Raw genomic sequence first — 14,996 nt, 5'->3', positions numbered from 1 at the left:
TGTTAGCCATCAAGAAAGGCACCATTCTCTTCATCTCGTCGAGAAGTATGATTTTCATTTTTGAATCACTCAATTTCATTGAGTATTGAAGAAGTTATGAACATTTAAAGTTTATGTTTGGGTTGATATTTAAACATTGGGCCTTGTATAAGGAAAAGGCCAAAGGCGCCCAAAAAAATTGAATTTGCCTGAAGCCTGGAGCAAATTGAAGCCTTCTCAACTAAGATATAGGCTATGTGCCTAGGACCTAAGTGACAATTGACAGAGCCCAACTCACTATTAGCCAAAAAGCACTGTCTAGTGGCACTACAAGTAAATATATGATGACTCACTGTCCCTGAGAACCCTCAGCCAAGAACAAAGCCTAAACAGTCGGGCCAGATCGCCTATAAAGGGAAGAAGAGACAACAAAAAGAAGGACACTAAACCAATTAAACAAACAACATACAAACTCTGCTATCAAGCCAGTTCGTACCTAGAAAAGTTGTAATCAACCCAGATTCAGTCCTTTTAACAATAGTTTTCATAGAAAAACCATCTTTTGTCTAGTGTAAAAGCTCTGCTACCTTCCCTAGTGTTGTAATATTGATTCCCTTGTGTAAAACCTATTTATCATCTATCCCTTTTTAGTGTACAATCTCTGTGAACTCTAAGAGAAGTGGTTGCAAGAAGTTCAACACTGCCCGACAAGGTGAAAACTTGCCCAAATCTCTTTGTTTGTCTTTTAAATTAGTAGGTATGTCATCAAAATGTACTTTTCAGCATGTATTCAAGTTATTTCCAGTTATTTTCTACCTAAGAGTCCCATTCCCATCCGGATCTGGTTAATTTAATAAACCTGCTTTCATCAAGAACAACCTGGAATCAAGCAAATGGTTTAAAGGGCTCTGGACTCCTTTCATTCGAACATACAAGATCATGAACTAAAAGTCCTTGTTTACAAGGCAAGAAAAATAACTTAAGGCAGACTTAACCCATGTACGACAATCCTTTGATAACAAGAAGTTTGAGTAACTTTGGATGCAAGTAATCAACTTAAACCAAATTTGTTCTACATCTGCTATACTGAGATAACAGTGGCACGCCAAGCTCTTTGTTAGTTTTGATTGCGAGCCTTAAGGCCTATACCTAAGGTCCCACAAAGGCACCTTTCAAAACTAACTTTATATTCTTCTTGTAGCATACCAAGCAGTAAGAAGTCAGCAGATACCAACACATTCACCCAAGTGCCAACCTCCCAGGGGAGCTGTGCAAGGGTCGAAATCTCGCCCGAACAATTTACCCAGTTTCTGGCGAGTTTTCCAGTTTTCCCGCGGACTAGTCACCTTTCAGGCTATTTTCGGCCATCTCCAACAACCATTGGGCTTCCAAATAGGTATAATCTTGTTCAACACTTTCCTATCTTCATTTTGATATATTATGGGTCGAATTTGGTTAAGAAACGATTGAGAAACTTTGAAAATTACCCAAACTTCCGGCCAAAAATCTCAGTTTCCGGTATTAGCTCCGGGACCACTCAACAGAGTTTTTAACAGAATGACCAAAATAATGGATGGTGGACAATCTCAGGGAACATTTCTATTGATTTTCAATCTCAGGGACCAAAGTGATGTGCTACGTAAATCTCAGGGATCATTTTGACTAAAAAGCCTAAAAAAATAATGGGGATCTCTACAGAGAATATGCATATAATATACATTGTCAATGATCTTGTAACTTAATTAAGTCATCGTTCTCCCTAAAAGTAATGTGACCGATGACCAATCTATTTTTTTTATACAATGTGACCAATCTATTTAATTCATAAAGTGAAGACTGACTGCTGCTAGACCAGAAGCCATGTGTAACAAGACCCAAATTTAATATGGGAACTAATTAACTTTAAATTTTCTAGGAATTTCATTTGTAAGAAGACGTTAACTCGCATGCAATACTACTCCAAAATTCAAGACTTTCCAAGTTGAATTGAAGGAATAATCTATGAGAAGAGAATTTGTCTTTCTTAATTTTCTTCCTGACACATCAGTTGGCAGTGAACTTTCCTTGTAGATTTCGTTAGGAGAAAAACAGGTTGCAGGAGTATAAAAAATGAATTCAATAACCACAATTTTATATGGCTTTTTTGCTGAATTACCTAGAAACTGGCTTCATTCACTTTACTCGCACTCCTCTCAGAACCGTCTCATATCGACAGCATGACGGGGATTCGCTTATAGTTGCTACAAATGTCGCTTACTCTTCCAAAGAATGGGGTGATAACTGCCGCTGAGAGTGGCGCTAAAATTCATCTAAGGATGCTTCTAGGAAATGCAACGTATATCTGTGTTTCATGTGTTAAACTACCTCCTACAACTAGGCACAACTCACAAGTACGAATGGTGTATCAGAGTGTTGAAGACGAGTTAGGGATGATGATGAATATTACTGTGAAATATGAGAAGAAAAGCGAGATCCCGCGCATTGTTCTACAACTGCGCGGAATGTGAGTTCGATTGTCATCCTAACTACATTCTGTAAAAGTATCTACAAGTCAAGTTAGGGGGCACTGATAGGAATTTTTACCACCTGCAAAAATAGGAATAAAAACACTTAAAAATATTTACAAGAGAACAAGATAGTTATAGTATAAAAGGCTCGTTTCCACAGGAATTGATTGAATAATTTGTATTTAAACTAATTCTTAATTAACTATTTAAAACAAAGTTTCGAAAAAGTTGATTTTATGACCTAGAATATTAAAAACGAATTTTAAATTAAAACAGTTAAAGAAACCAATTTGAAAAGGAACAATCTTAGAAAATAATGATAAAAGACCATCACCTTAACAATCTTATGTAGTTTTACCAATTACTTATGAATTACACATGCAACTTTGAAGGTTAGGTTTTCCTTATGCATATTCTACTTGTGGCATTCAAGCTAGAACGTATATCAAACATGCAATCCGTCTTTGACATTTAGATCAAATATAAACATGCATGACTCATTACACTTTGTGAAAACCCTTTGAAAAACCATGCAACCCCTAAGACGTGGCATTCGCCCTAGGTATACTTACAACTATCAATCACAAGAAGCAATACCCAATCTTCCGGTGGCATTCCGACCAAATTGCATCCAATTATTTATCTAAACATCCTAATGGTAGCTAAGCATTAAGATATAAAGGCAGTTTAAATACAGTGATTAATAATTCAAAGTATGCATGCATATATCATAAGCAATTAAATAAAAACTACATATTCATGCTAAGGCTCAAGGCATCGCCCTATCAAACCGAAATTAGTTACGAACAACCATAAAACATAAGGAATTTTATTGAAATAGAAAAAAGATAGAAAACACCTTGAAATACAAATCGTCAAAGCCTAGCTAAGTTCTCCAATGGCTAAAAAGCCTTATTTATACTACTACAAAATAAAATTCTACCTAGAAAAGGTCTTCTAAAAACTAGGAAACATAATAGAATAAGATAAATAGGAAATAAAAGGTTTCTTATTTGAACTGAAATTCGAACTTCTCATAAAATTAGACTTTTGACCGACCAAATCAACTCTGATTAGGTTCCAAAGCTTGAGACGTCCTTAACAAATCCTCAGAAGGAATCTTCCTCTAAATATACCATCTTGACCTTCAAAATACTCAAAACATCCAGAAACGTCAATCTGGGAAAGTTATGCGTTGAGCCTTCTTTTCTTAGCCACGATCAAACGGCTTAATATAAGAATCTGAAACTTTGACACAATCATCTTGACCTTCATAATTCTGCCCATTTTCATTAATTAAATATCAAGTCTCTTGTGGCCAAGGCTTAATCTCCCTACAACATGACCAACTCATTTTATTTATTTATTTATTTTCTGGCATTGAATTCTTACTTCGTAGCAATTTTTATTCTTATTTTTGTTCACTCGTTCAAACGCTGGCCTCTTAACCTGTTGATTTTTCAAAGGTTAAATAAAGTAGCCATAACACGATAACTAAGGTTTTTTAACCAACAAAATAGAGATTGTATGCCACTAAACCGAATGATCGTGAGTAAGAGTACTAATCTATTTGTTGGCCTATTATAGAAGAACAATTTACATGAAATAAGTTCACTGCCACCGTCGCGTCCTGATCCATTTAATTCATGTAAGAGTACTAATCTATTTGTTGGCCTATTATAGAAGAAAATTTTACATGAAATAAGCTCACTGCCACCGTCGCATCCTGATCCATTTAATTCATTCTCAGTTACTTTCATTTTGACCTCTCACTTTTTCCTCTTAAATTTGTGTTTTCTCATTTCTTCCTGATCTTGTCAGTTGGCAAGGAACTTTCGTTGTAGATTTCGTAATGACAAAAACAGGATAGAAGCATAAAAAATGAATTCAGTAACCACAATTTAGTTGATTTTACAATCCTCAAGTAATTACCATGATGCTAAATAATATGAAAATCTAAGTCCATTGTTTGTTTATCTCATTCTATTCAAATCGACAAGTAGAGAAATTGACAAAAAAAGCTTCCTTCTGATACAAGTCATTTGTCTGACATCAATTAGCTTAAATATTTTGCAAAAGACCATGTCCTCCTTCTCCTTCTCCTTCCACCTTGATAGCTCCTTCATCCTTCGATTTCTCGGTCTCTCAAACTCTACCAGAAAATCTTCATGAGTAGGATGGAAATTCCTTTGCTGCAAACGTCTGCCGTCCTCCTACTAGCCCTTTTGCACTTGTGTGCTTTTACTCCAGCAGGAAGCTTGAGTTTTAGCTACCCCACATTTCAAGACAGCGTTGATGAGAAGGATTTTGTTCGATCCGAATATTCACGCATATATTTAAAGGCCATCCAGGTGACTCCTGATGTTAGTAACGTGGGTTCGATCAAGAACCAAGCTGGAAGGTTTTTGTATAAAAAACCGTTCAAGTTGTGGGGGAAGGGAAAAGACGGTGATCGCAGAGTAGCATCTTTCAATTCTACCTTTGTGCTGAACATCACTCCCAAAACCAATCCAGGTGGTGAAGGATTGGCCTTTATCTTAACAGAAAGTCCCACTCTTCCTGACAACAGCGAGGGGGAATGGCTTGGAATTGTAAATGCAAAGTCAAACGGATCGGCTGAAGCTAAAATAGTGGCAGTAGAATTCGACACAAGAAAGAGCTACTCGGAAGATGTGGATGACAACCACGTGGGGTTGGACGTAAACAGCGTTTACTCGATTCAACAAGTGTCTTTGCTTGGCTATGGTGTTCATCTATCAAGCGAAACCAATTACACAGTGAGAATTGAGTATGACAGCCAGAACATCGCTGTCTTTGTTTCCCAGACCAATAAAACTAGGGAAGGAATGAAGAATACTCCAGTTCTGGTTCACACTCTCGATCTCTCTGCCTATCTTTCGAGGGAGGTCTATGTGGGATTCTCAGCTTCCACGAGCAATAACACTCAGCTAAATTGCATCCTATCTTGGGACTTCCACTCTTCGCATATAGATGAAAATTCAAACCTGCTGTGGGTTTGGATTACGGTCCCAGTAGTAGTACTACTTTTGGTAACTGGAGTTTATTGTTACTTTTTCGGGACAAGACAAGGTGCAAAGCAGGAGGTGCATCCGAGGATTGAAGATGAGATTAAAACAACTTCCATGGCTCCAACAAAATTCAAACTGAAAGAACTTCAAAGAGCAACAGGCAGATTCAATCCCAAGAACAAGCTCGGAAAAGGTGGCTTTGGAACTGTCTATAAGGGACTCTTGGGAGACAAAGAGATAGCTGTCAAGCGAGTCTCAAAGGATTCACATCAAGGCAAGCAAGAATTCATTGCAGAAGTCACCACAATTGGCAGCCTTCGTCACAAAAATCTGGTCAAACTAATTGGATGGTGCTACGAAAGCCATGAGCTTCTTATCGTCTATGAGTTCATGCCAAATGGAAGCCTAGACAGATTTGTATTCAGGGATGAGAGTTTTGGCACAGAGATAGGGAAACCAACACTGAGCTGGGAAAGAAGGCGCAGCATAATATTTGGAGTAGCTCATGCGCTAGATTATATTCACAATGGATGTGAGAAGCGAGTGCTTCACCGAGACATCAAAGCCAGCAATATCATGTTGGACTCGGATTTCAACGCGAGGCTGGGAGACTTTGGACTCGCTCGTACCATTCAGCACAGTAACTTGACTCACCACTCCACGAATGAGATTGCAGGAACACCAGGCTACATGGCTCCGGAGACATTTCTTATTGGAAGGGCTACTGTTGAGACGGATGTTTATGCATTTGGTGTTCTTATGCTAGAAGTTGTCTGCGGACGAAGGCCTGGTAATCAAAACAAGCAGAACAACTACAACAACAGCATAGTGTATTGCCTGTGGGATCTTTATAGCAGAGGAAGGATCCTTGATGCTGTTGACTCAAGAATGGATGGAGACATCGACGAGGCTGATATGGCATGCGTGCTGATGTTGGGGTTATCGTGTTGCCACCCTAACCCACATGAGAGGCCATCTATGAGAACCGTCCTTATGGTTCTTACAAGGGAGGCGGATCCGCCAGCTTTGCCCCAAGAACGACCTGCTTTTGTGTGGCCAGCCATGCCTCCATCGTTCAAAGATGATACAGAATCTGATGTGGCTGGAGGCTAAATTACTCCATTAACAGAACTCAGTGGAAGATTACTAATATAGCCACATCAGAAATCAAGAAAAGCCTTGGTGTTCTCGAAATGTAATTTTGTAACAGAAATAATTTGGCTAGTTACATTTTCTTACTTTGTAAATACGTACATACATACATACATACATATATGTGGGGTGTGCTATCCACACACCCCATTTTACTTCTCACACACCCCTTAATAATTTTTGTCTGATGATCTTATTCAATTCATCTGATCCGAAGGCCGAAAATTAAAAAAGTGTGTGAGAAGTAAAATGGGGTGTGTGGATATCACACCCCCTGTATATATATATGTGTGTGTGTGTGTGTGTGTATTATGCTTGTTCATCTGTATCGTAACACGCATGTTATTTAGTAAAAGAAGTCTTACTGAAGCACTTGATTCACTCAAAACCCATCGCTTTAAGCTTCGTTCTTGTAATTAAATCAGCTTAGAAAAAGCCAAGGGCTTATTTCCCTGCAGGCTGTAGACAATGCTCCGTCTTATTCCGGGGCATTGGTTTCTTCCTCCCATATCAAATTCAACAGGTTTAGAATTCACTGATGTTTCGTTGTTATGTTACCTCAGCACAACCAAAGATGTTCGTGTTAGTATTTTAACCGGAAACTAATCAACCTTGGCAGCAAATCTCCGTGATCCCATGAATAAAAAGCATTCAAAGTTAAAGAATTACTAGCACATCACTTCCATGGCTGAGGCTCCAAAGAAATTCAAAATACAAAAGCCACATTTCTCAACTCAAGCAGCATAAAAATAAGGAATTATTAAGTGGTCATTGATTTCCGTTAAGTGAGTTTGAATTTTGATATTTGGGTAGTAAATAAATTCAATGAAACTCATCTAATGAAAATCAATAGAGCGGTGGTTTGTTTGTGAGTTTTTGTAAATGGAATTCGGCCTCGTTAATATTATTCCTAATAGAATTCCTACTGCTACTGTTTACACAGTTGGCTGCGATTAAAAGGGTGGACTTCCATTGGTGCGGTTGATTAAAATGAGTGGGCTTCATCAAAAGAATTTCATGTCGGCAATGTTCAGGTTCTCCTTCGAAGGCAATGTCCCAAGCTCAAAAATCACACAACCGCTCCCAGTTCTTAATCTTATGATGTTTGGTGCAGCTGCTACCCGCCCTTCTTATGTTGGTGGCTCGGGTTTCACATTGTATCTACGGCCGTTTAAATGGATCGTAATGCAAACCAAAAAGAGTTCCCAAGTCGTTTAAATGTTGGGTTGTGATATTCACACATCCTTAACTACTTTTCTCACTATCTTTTTATTTTTTTAGTACTTAATTGGTATCCTACTATTTAATCTTCCATATATATCCTCCCTATTTTTTGACTTTTCAAAGTTGTTTTTTATTTTTGATTTTTACACTTACAAAGAATCAACACTCAAGAATCAACCCTAGACTTCTCTGTTCCCCTATCCTCTTTGCTTCCATTCATACCTTCCATGAAAAACCAATCTATTACCCTTCTTTATTACTTCTTGTGAAAAACCACAATGGATGATCTTATAATAACAGATGATGAGCTCCAAATGGACATTGAGTTGCAGAACATATTGGATATGGCATGCAAGGAGGATGGCATGGAAGAAATTTCAGAATGCATTCATCCTCGTAACACTTTTGATGGTAAGTTTCTAAAGTATTTTCTCAAATTATTAAGATTGATTTTGGAATTTAGGGTTTTTGTTCTCTTCTTGCGTTTGGTTTTTATCTCAAGACGACAAGAAAGATGTCCACACATGTCATTCGAAAGTTCATGGTTATGCAATAAACTTTTTATCTCTAGCTTCCAAAATTCTTCACGTTTCATTTTACATCCCCTGACTTCAAATGGACAATTTATGAGGCGAGATACTAAGTTTCTTTTTCTTTCATCTAGTGAAGTTTTAAAGGCTCGATGAACCCCACCTCTATCACAACCAATAGGAACATATGTATTTGTCTTAAATCTTCTAATAACGGTTGCAAACCCTTACATTAATGTTATCTTACGAACTTCACCGATGAGGTCTTCTCGACTTTCAAAACATTTGGACAACAAAAAGAGCATTTAATCGGGCTCATCAATCGTTGGTTGACTTCCTATATATCACAAACCAACACATTTATATATGTAGAATATATACTTTGGTTTTATCAATGGGCTGGACATTTAAGTATCAAATTTATACCAAAGCATTGTATACATTATATCAAGTTTACACCAAAACATTGTATGTATCAAACTTAACTCTAACAATTGGTAACTTTTAAGCAGTGTGTTGGTAAATATATGAAACATGATTATTTTTGTATCAATTTTTACAATCCTATGCCGATATGGGTATTACCTAAAATTTCCTTTCTTAATTTTTATATGGGTGGCGTTAGGATTTCTTATCATCCTAAGCTATGGAATTGTATTGATTGACAAACTAATACAGTAAATGGATTGATTGAATATTCATTCATGGACAAGAATTATTGAACAATGTGTAGGTATTTATTGGCAGCATACTCGAAATTTAAGCTGCAAAGCCGCTATCTACATCGATTTTTGCACATTGAGATTAGGCACCCAATAATTCCATATGTTCATGGAGCCTAGGTAAAACAACAACAATTAAACCTAATACCAATGTACCATTAAGTTAAAGTGTACTGGGGACCACTAGAAAATTAATTTCCCCAAAACCAACACAAATCAATTTTTAATTTTCTGATCCATAATTTGAAAATCTTCTCTAAAAATTAAAACTACACCAGTATTCATTCATTCGATTGACATTTGAACCACAAATTAGGGAAAGAGAAAAATAAACCTAAAAAAACAAATTGAGATAAAAACCTAACGCAAGAAGATAACAAAAACCCTAAATTCCAAAATCAATCTTAATAATTTGAGAAAATACTTTAGAAACTTACCATCAAAAGTGTTAAGAGGAGAAATGCATTCTGAAATTTCTTGCATGCGATCCTCCTTGCATGCCATATCCAATATGTTCTGCAACTCAATGTCCATCTAGAGCTCTTCATCTGTTATTGTCAGGTCATCCATTGTGGATTTCACAAGAAGTAATAAAGAAGGGTAATAGATTGGCTTTTCATGGAAGGTATGAATGGAAGCAAAGAGGACAGGGGACAGAGAAGTCTGGGAGTTTATCTTGAGTGTTGATTCTTTCCAAGTGTAAAAATCAAAAATCAAAAACAACTCTCAAAAGTCAAAAAGTAAGAAGGGTATATATGAAAGATTCAATAGTAGGATACCAACTAAGTATTAAAAAAAATAAAAAATAAAAAAGGTGTGAAAAAAGTAGTTAAGGGTGTGTGAATATCAGACAACAAAATGCAAATGAATGAAACACGAACGGAATCGTAAACCTCTGCCATCGCCGCAACTACATTTCCTGAATAAAAGAGAAGAATATTTGATTACAATGACACGGATCCGATTAAATTCCTCTCTTCCATCGGAAATTTGGTTTCAAAAGAAAAAAGTTGGGACAAATCGACATCTCAGACTTGAATCCAATACTATCTTCACCCAACTACCAAACAACCAAACAATGCAGAAACCAACCCGAAAAAAAATTCTCAGACATTGTCAGCTTGCACTGTCAAGTCCTGTATTCCCAAATCATGGTACAAACCGTGCACATATTGAAGAATGGGGCGATCGTCTATTCCTTTCTTTACCTGTTAGCATCATCGACTAAAATCAGACCCGTAAAGGTAGGATATCCTTATCGAAAATTGACCTACAGAAGTTATTTACAATAATTGTTACCTGTACTGAAATCGACCCAACAACATGACCAGGAACCAATTCCCAAAACCGTGCTTGTGAAACTTCAGATACATCTTCACGGGCAGTAATCTGACAAAAACATAATGTCAAAACAAACATCAATAACTCAATTGCTAATAAAACATTAGGATTGAGCCATGCTGCAGCAAATATACACCACCTGTCGCCAGCATTTGCTCAATGCTGAAGGTGGGACGTTTGGTGGTGCCATTTGGAGTAGAATACCACCACTCGCTCTAAATAATGGCATTACAAGCATAAAAACTGCAGCTGAAACTAATCCGAAACACAAAACCTCTGCATTCTGAACCCTACATAGTTGAAAATAGATCTCAAATCAAGGCAAACAAAAGAGAAGAAAAATAGACAGAAAATCAAGCATTATTTACTCACCCAATAGATAAAAACCAGGATGCCAATATCACCCCTGCACTGGGAAACAAATTTCCATATACCAGCTTCAGATAAAAGTTCACATGATAAATATATAGCTACATAGGGTCTCACCCGACTTATATTGGCAATCTGGAACAGAACTTCTAATAAGAATAAACTGATTAAAGGTCTAGATTCAGTGTCTGGCAGTACAATCTTCGTATGCTGCCAGACGGACTGGCAAGACAATATTTATGTTGTTACATGTATTCAAAAAGGTAATTAGTGTGCTAAACAAAAAAAGATAACAAGGGGGAGGATGTTGTACCTGCGAATTGAATCTGCAAGAACATGCAGGCAAACTGAGTGATTGTTCATATCTTCTGCATTTCTATAAACTGCATGACATACGTGCACCATATAAAACAAAAGTAAAGGAAGGAAACCAAAAAATATCATTCCCAATGCTCATACTCAAAAGTAAATCCCTTAAAAGGGAAATGAGTCATTCATACAGAATGCACATATTAATCATATCCCACACATTTACCAATAGCATCCATTTTTGTTTTGTGATGACGTGAAGGCACAAAATTAGGATGTACAAAGATCATAAAGGCTAAACCAAACACTGATGGATACACCAATACCAGTGGTCTCCAGAAAATACGACCAACATACCATGAAGGTAATATATGTGTAAGGAAAGTAACCGCACCATTCTGATGTGTCATGGAAAACTTTATTTTCCAACTGTTACGCCAAAATCTTTCTACTACTCTTGTATTATTGCAATTATTTAGGTTGGGCCAAAAACAAGGGTGATTTTTGTGGCTTTTGATGCCAAGTTTTAACTAAGTTGCGTCAAGGTATATGTTAAGTCCACTATCCTGAACTTTCAAAAGAATGCAAAAGAACAGTGACAATCTTTCTAACTAGACTAACCGCGGCAATCTTTTTAGGTGAGTTGGGGCAAGTCTCAGAAACAAATACCATGGTGAATTTCATAGATGGTCAAGACAATCACAAATGGTTCTCAATGTCAAAACATAACATACAGCTGAAAACTTACCAAGATTTACACGAGCATAATTTCTGAAGAACCAAACACCAATAAGGTTCACCAGTAGATTTGTCACAGCCGAAACAATCAAGTAATGCCTACAACCAGATAATTGGCAGACAACAAAATCCATCAGAATAAAAACTATAACCACAAAAGGAGGAACCAAAAACTTTCTACCACAGTAGTTTGCCTAATGATGAATAGACCAGTGGAAATCCTGCCCAAATTCATTAGATAAATACATAAGTATGAACGGAGTACCAAATCGTGAGATCACATTAAAATAAAATCATTGTCTGATACCCTTGTCAGACAGCCCAGTTTAAGTCCGATATACTTATTAAACATGTGAACCTACAAAACATTTGGTAAAGAGACAGCAGATCTTTATACTGTGCCACAAGACAATATTAGAACTATACTTCAATGTTATACCGAACTTAACTTTCTCAGAATTAGTCTTCAATAGTAATTTCTTAGCAAGTCAGTGAACCACACAAGGACATTTTTAATAGACCACAAAGACAACAATCTGAAGACACATGAAATAATATAAACATATATAGAATGTTTTGGAACAACAGTGAAAGCAAATGAAATAGTGAGATCCCAGAAGCAAAAAGTGTATATACCAAAATACAAAATATGGTGAAGAGTAAAGTTCCGTTGACAAAATCACTGGAAAAGGACCTTGAATTGTCAAATGTCAGATTATTGTTGTTTGCATAACCAACTTACTTGTGTTCAGATTCATCCTGTATGAATGCGTGAAGTGCTTCGACAGCCAATGAGAATGACATAAACAAAAGAAACAGCTGTCTACATGTGCAGCAGAATCAAAACAAAGTCCATGTATTAGCCGAGAGGAAATATGAAAGAAACCAATCCAATAGCTATGATCAAACAAAAAGAAAAGGGACGGCAATCTCATCCAATGCAACAAGTTGAGATACATAAAAGATGTAACAAAAGTGAAAACATATATAGACATCAAGTTTACATCTAAAAGTGGCTATGGAAACAACCTAGTCAAATAAAACATAATGGCACTTGGATTGCAAGTTCCCAAGAAAATGTAAAATGAGAATCGACATAAATTTGATTTTTTAACTATATGGACTGTTCTCAAATCAATGCCATGTCCGTTGTAAGACACAAGTTATTTCCACAGGACACCAAAAGTAAAAGAATCAAAGTGTCTCAAAATACGCAAAGCTTCCTAATTTATTAGGAAAGCCGAAAGCGGGTAAAATTGCCATAATATGGGAAATGTGAAATACTTACAGCATTGGTAAAAGCAGACAAAACTTCAAGCCTTTTATACCTGATTAAACGAATAAAAAGAAGTCATTAGATACACATTATTCTCAATCCAAATTATGCCCAAAGACATTAATACTCCAGCCATCTTACTAACAATCTTACCCATAAGTGTAAATTCCATCCGGCTTCTTTCGAGAAGCCGCCATAGCGAACAATGAAAACGTTAATAAGCCACAACCAAAACTTAAATGAAAGGAATCCGACACTAAACCTGAAAACGAACCAAAATAACAATTCAACCAAAATTCGAGCAATAACATCGCAAATTTCATATAAATTTAGGCAATTAATGGCGACTTACGAACCTATACGTCCTGTGAAGAGTCCAATAAATAACTCCGCTGTCGAATACGCCACATTAAGCGAAATCAATAAGAACAACCTCTTCATATACCGGTTTCCGGACCTCAAGATCCGAAACACCGATTCGAAAAGCACCAAAACCGACAATTTCTCGGCCGAAACGCTCCGGTCCCCGAAAAGCTCGTCGCTTTCCTCCGTCAAATACGCCCCCGGCGGAACGTCGATGCTCGACACGCTCCGGAAGAGAAACGGCGTGGCCTCGGAGTCGTCGAAATTGATGGAGACAGGCGTGTGCGGTGGTTCGCGGTACTGCTGGAACGAGGCTTGGCGGGAAAACGCCAATCTCCGATCGGTGGCGCCGAGTCCGAAATCCGCGCTCCATGGATTCTGGGTGGCTTTGAATGAATTGGATTTGTCCATGAAGAATGATCGGGAGTCTGATTGGATTGAATGGTTACGGTTTAGATTGAAAGGATCGAAGTCGGAGATTCATACTCATTCGGAAACCCTAATTTCCAATTAGGGCCAGGGGAAGACTGAAGGTCAAGTAAGAGCAGCTCCAGCGGGAGCAATTGCTCAATGGACAGGCCTCAGCACAGGGCCTGATTGCCCGAGGGAGGAAGTCCAGCGTTGGCTGGCGAGGGAGCCCGAGCAGGCCAAGCGCCAGGCCCGTGGATTGTGCCGGCCCGAGTATTTGAGGTTAAACATGTAAATGGGTCGGGTTTATTGGGTTTAGATCAGATTTAACCCGACCCATTAAGTTAACGGGTCGTCTGAACCCGACCCGTTAAGCTAACAGGTCACCCGTTTCATCCGTTAACAATTTTTTTTTTTTTTTGCATAAAGTTTATTTTTTGTTATTAAGACTTTACTAAAATTACTAAAATATCATCAACTAACGGGTGCTAACGGGTGTTAACGGATCCTAACGGGTTGACCCAAAGTGACCCATTATTTAATGGGTTATTAACGGATTCACCCGTTAGTGACCCGACCCGTTAAGCATCCACCCAAATACAAATATTAACGGGTTGGGTCGGGTCGGGTTAACGGGTTGGGTCTAAAATGCCAGGCCTACTTGAGGTGAGTCCGACGTCAGCTGATGTCAGACGCTTGTTTTAGTTTTTTTTTCTGCCAGGCGTGTGGCGTTCAAGCACGAGTGGGCGTGCGTCAAGGAATAGAAAGTCCGAAAAAAGGGTCCCGCAGCGCACTAATTTTTTGTTACCATTGGGGAGCCACATGGCTTCCCCACACCCTTTGGATTTCAACGGCTACAAATTGTGGACCGTTGGATTTCCAATGGTAATAAAAATTTAAAAACCTTATTTAATATCAGCTGTTGGATCTGAGATCAACGGTACACGTTATTCGACTTTAAAAATAAATAAAAAAAGAAAAAACAGTTAAAAAATCATAAATGTTACCGTTGTGCCACGTGACACAATCTGGAGTGTTGGAATTCAAAT

The 14,996-nt window shown here is 37.7% G+C and overlaps 2 protein-coding genes across 3 annotated transcripts; one reads left to right on the top strand and one right to left on the bottom strand.

The window, feature by feature from the left end:
* Nucleotides 1–4,362: 4,362 nt before the first annotated feature.
* On the top strand, nucleotides 4,363–6,844 carry LOC126600545 (probable L-type lectin-domain containing receptor kinase S.5). The gene has a single exon (XM_050267126.1). The coding sequence runs from the start codon at nucleotides 4,655–4,657 to the stop codon at nucleotides 6,626–6,628; it is 1,974 nt and encodes a 657-aa protein (XP_050123083.1). The 5' UTR covers nucleotides 4,363–4,654; the 3' UTR covers nucleotides 6,629–6,844.
* Nucleotides 6,845–10,025: 3,181 nt separating this feature from the next.
* Nucleotides 10,026–14,171, bottom strand: LOC126600546 (metal tolerance protein C2-like). 2 transcript variants are annotated; one of them, XM_050267128.1, is made up of 10 exons: nucleotides 13,533–14,165; nucleotides 13,330–13,438; nucleotides 13,189–13,228; nucleotides 12,643–12,719; nucleotides 11,911–11,999; nucleotides 11,167–11,236; nucleotides 10,857–10,895; nucleotides 10,624–10,774; nucleotides 10,443–10,532; nucleotides 10,026–10,351 (listed from the first exon to the last, which is right to left on the bottom strand). In XM_050267128.1, exons 1-10 carry the CDS (start codon nucleotides 13,948–13,950, stop codon nucleotides 10,250–10,252), a joined length of 1,185 nt encoding a protein of 394 aa, XP_050123085.1. In that variant the 5' UTR covers nucleotides 13,951–14,165; the 3' UTR covers nucleotides 10,026–10,249. The 2 variants fall into 2 exon arrangements, 1 of the variants encoding a protein (XP_050123085.1); XR_007615472.1 differs by lacking the exon at nucleotides 10,026–10,351 and having other exon boundaries at nucleotides 10,857–10,890; nucleotides 13,533–14,171.
* Between the last annotated feature and the right edge of the window lie 825 nt (nucleotides 14,172–14,996).

Source organism: Malus sylvestris, chromosome 14 (assembly GCF_916048215.2).
Source record: "Malus sylvestris chromosome 14, drMalSylv7.2, whole genome shotgun sequence".
Classification (NCBI taxonomy): Eukaryota; Viridiplantae; Streptophyta; class Magnoliopsida; order Rosales; family Rosaceae; genus Malus; species Malus sylvestris.
This window is presented reverse-complemented; position numbering and strand designations above follow the sequence as displayed.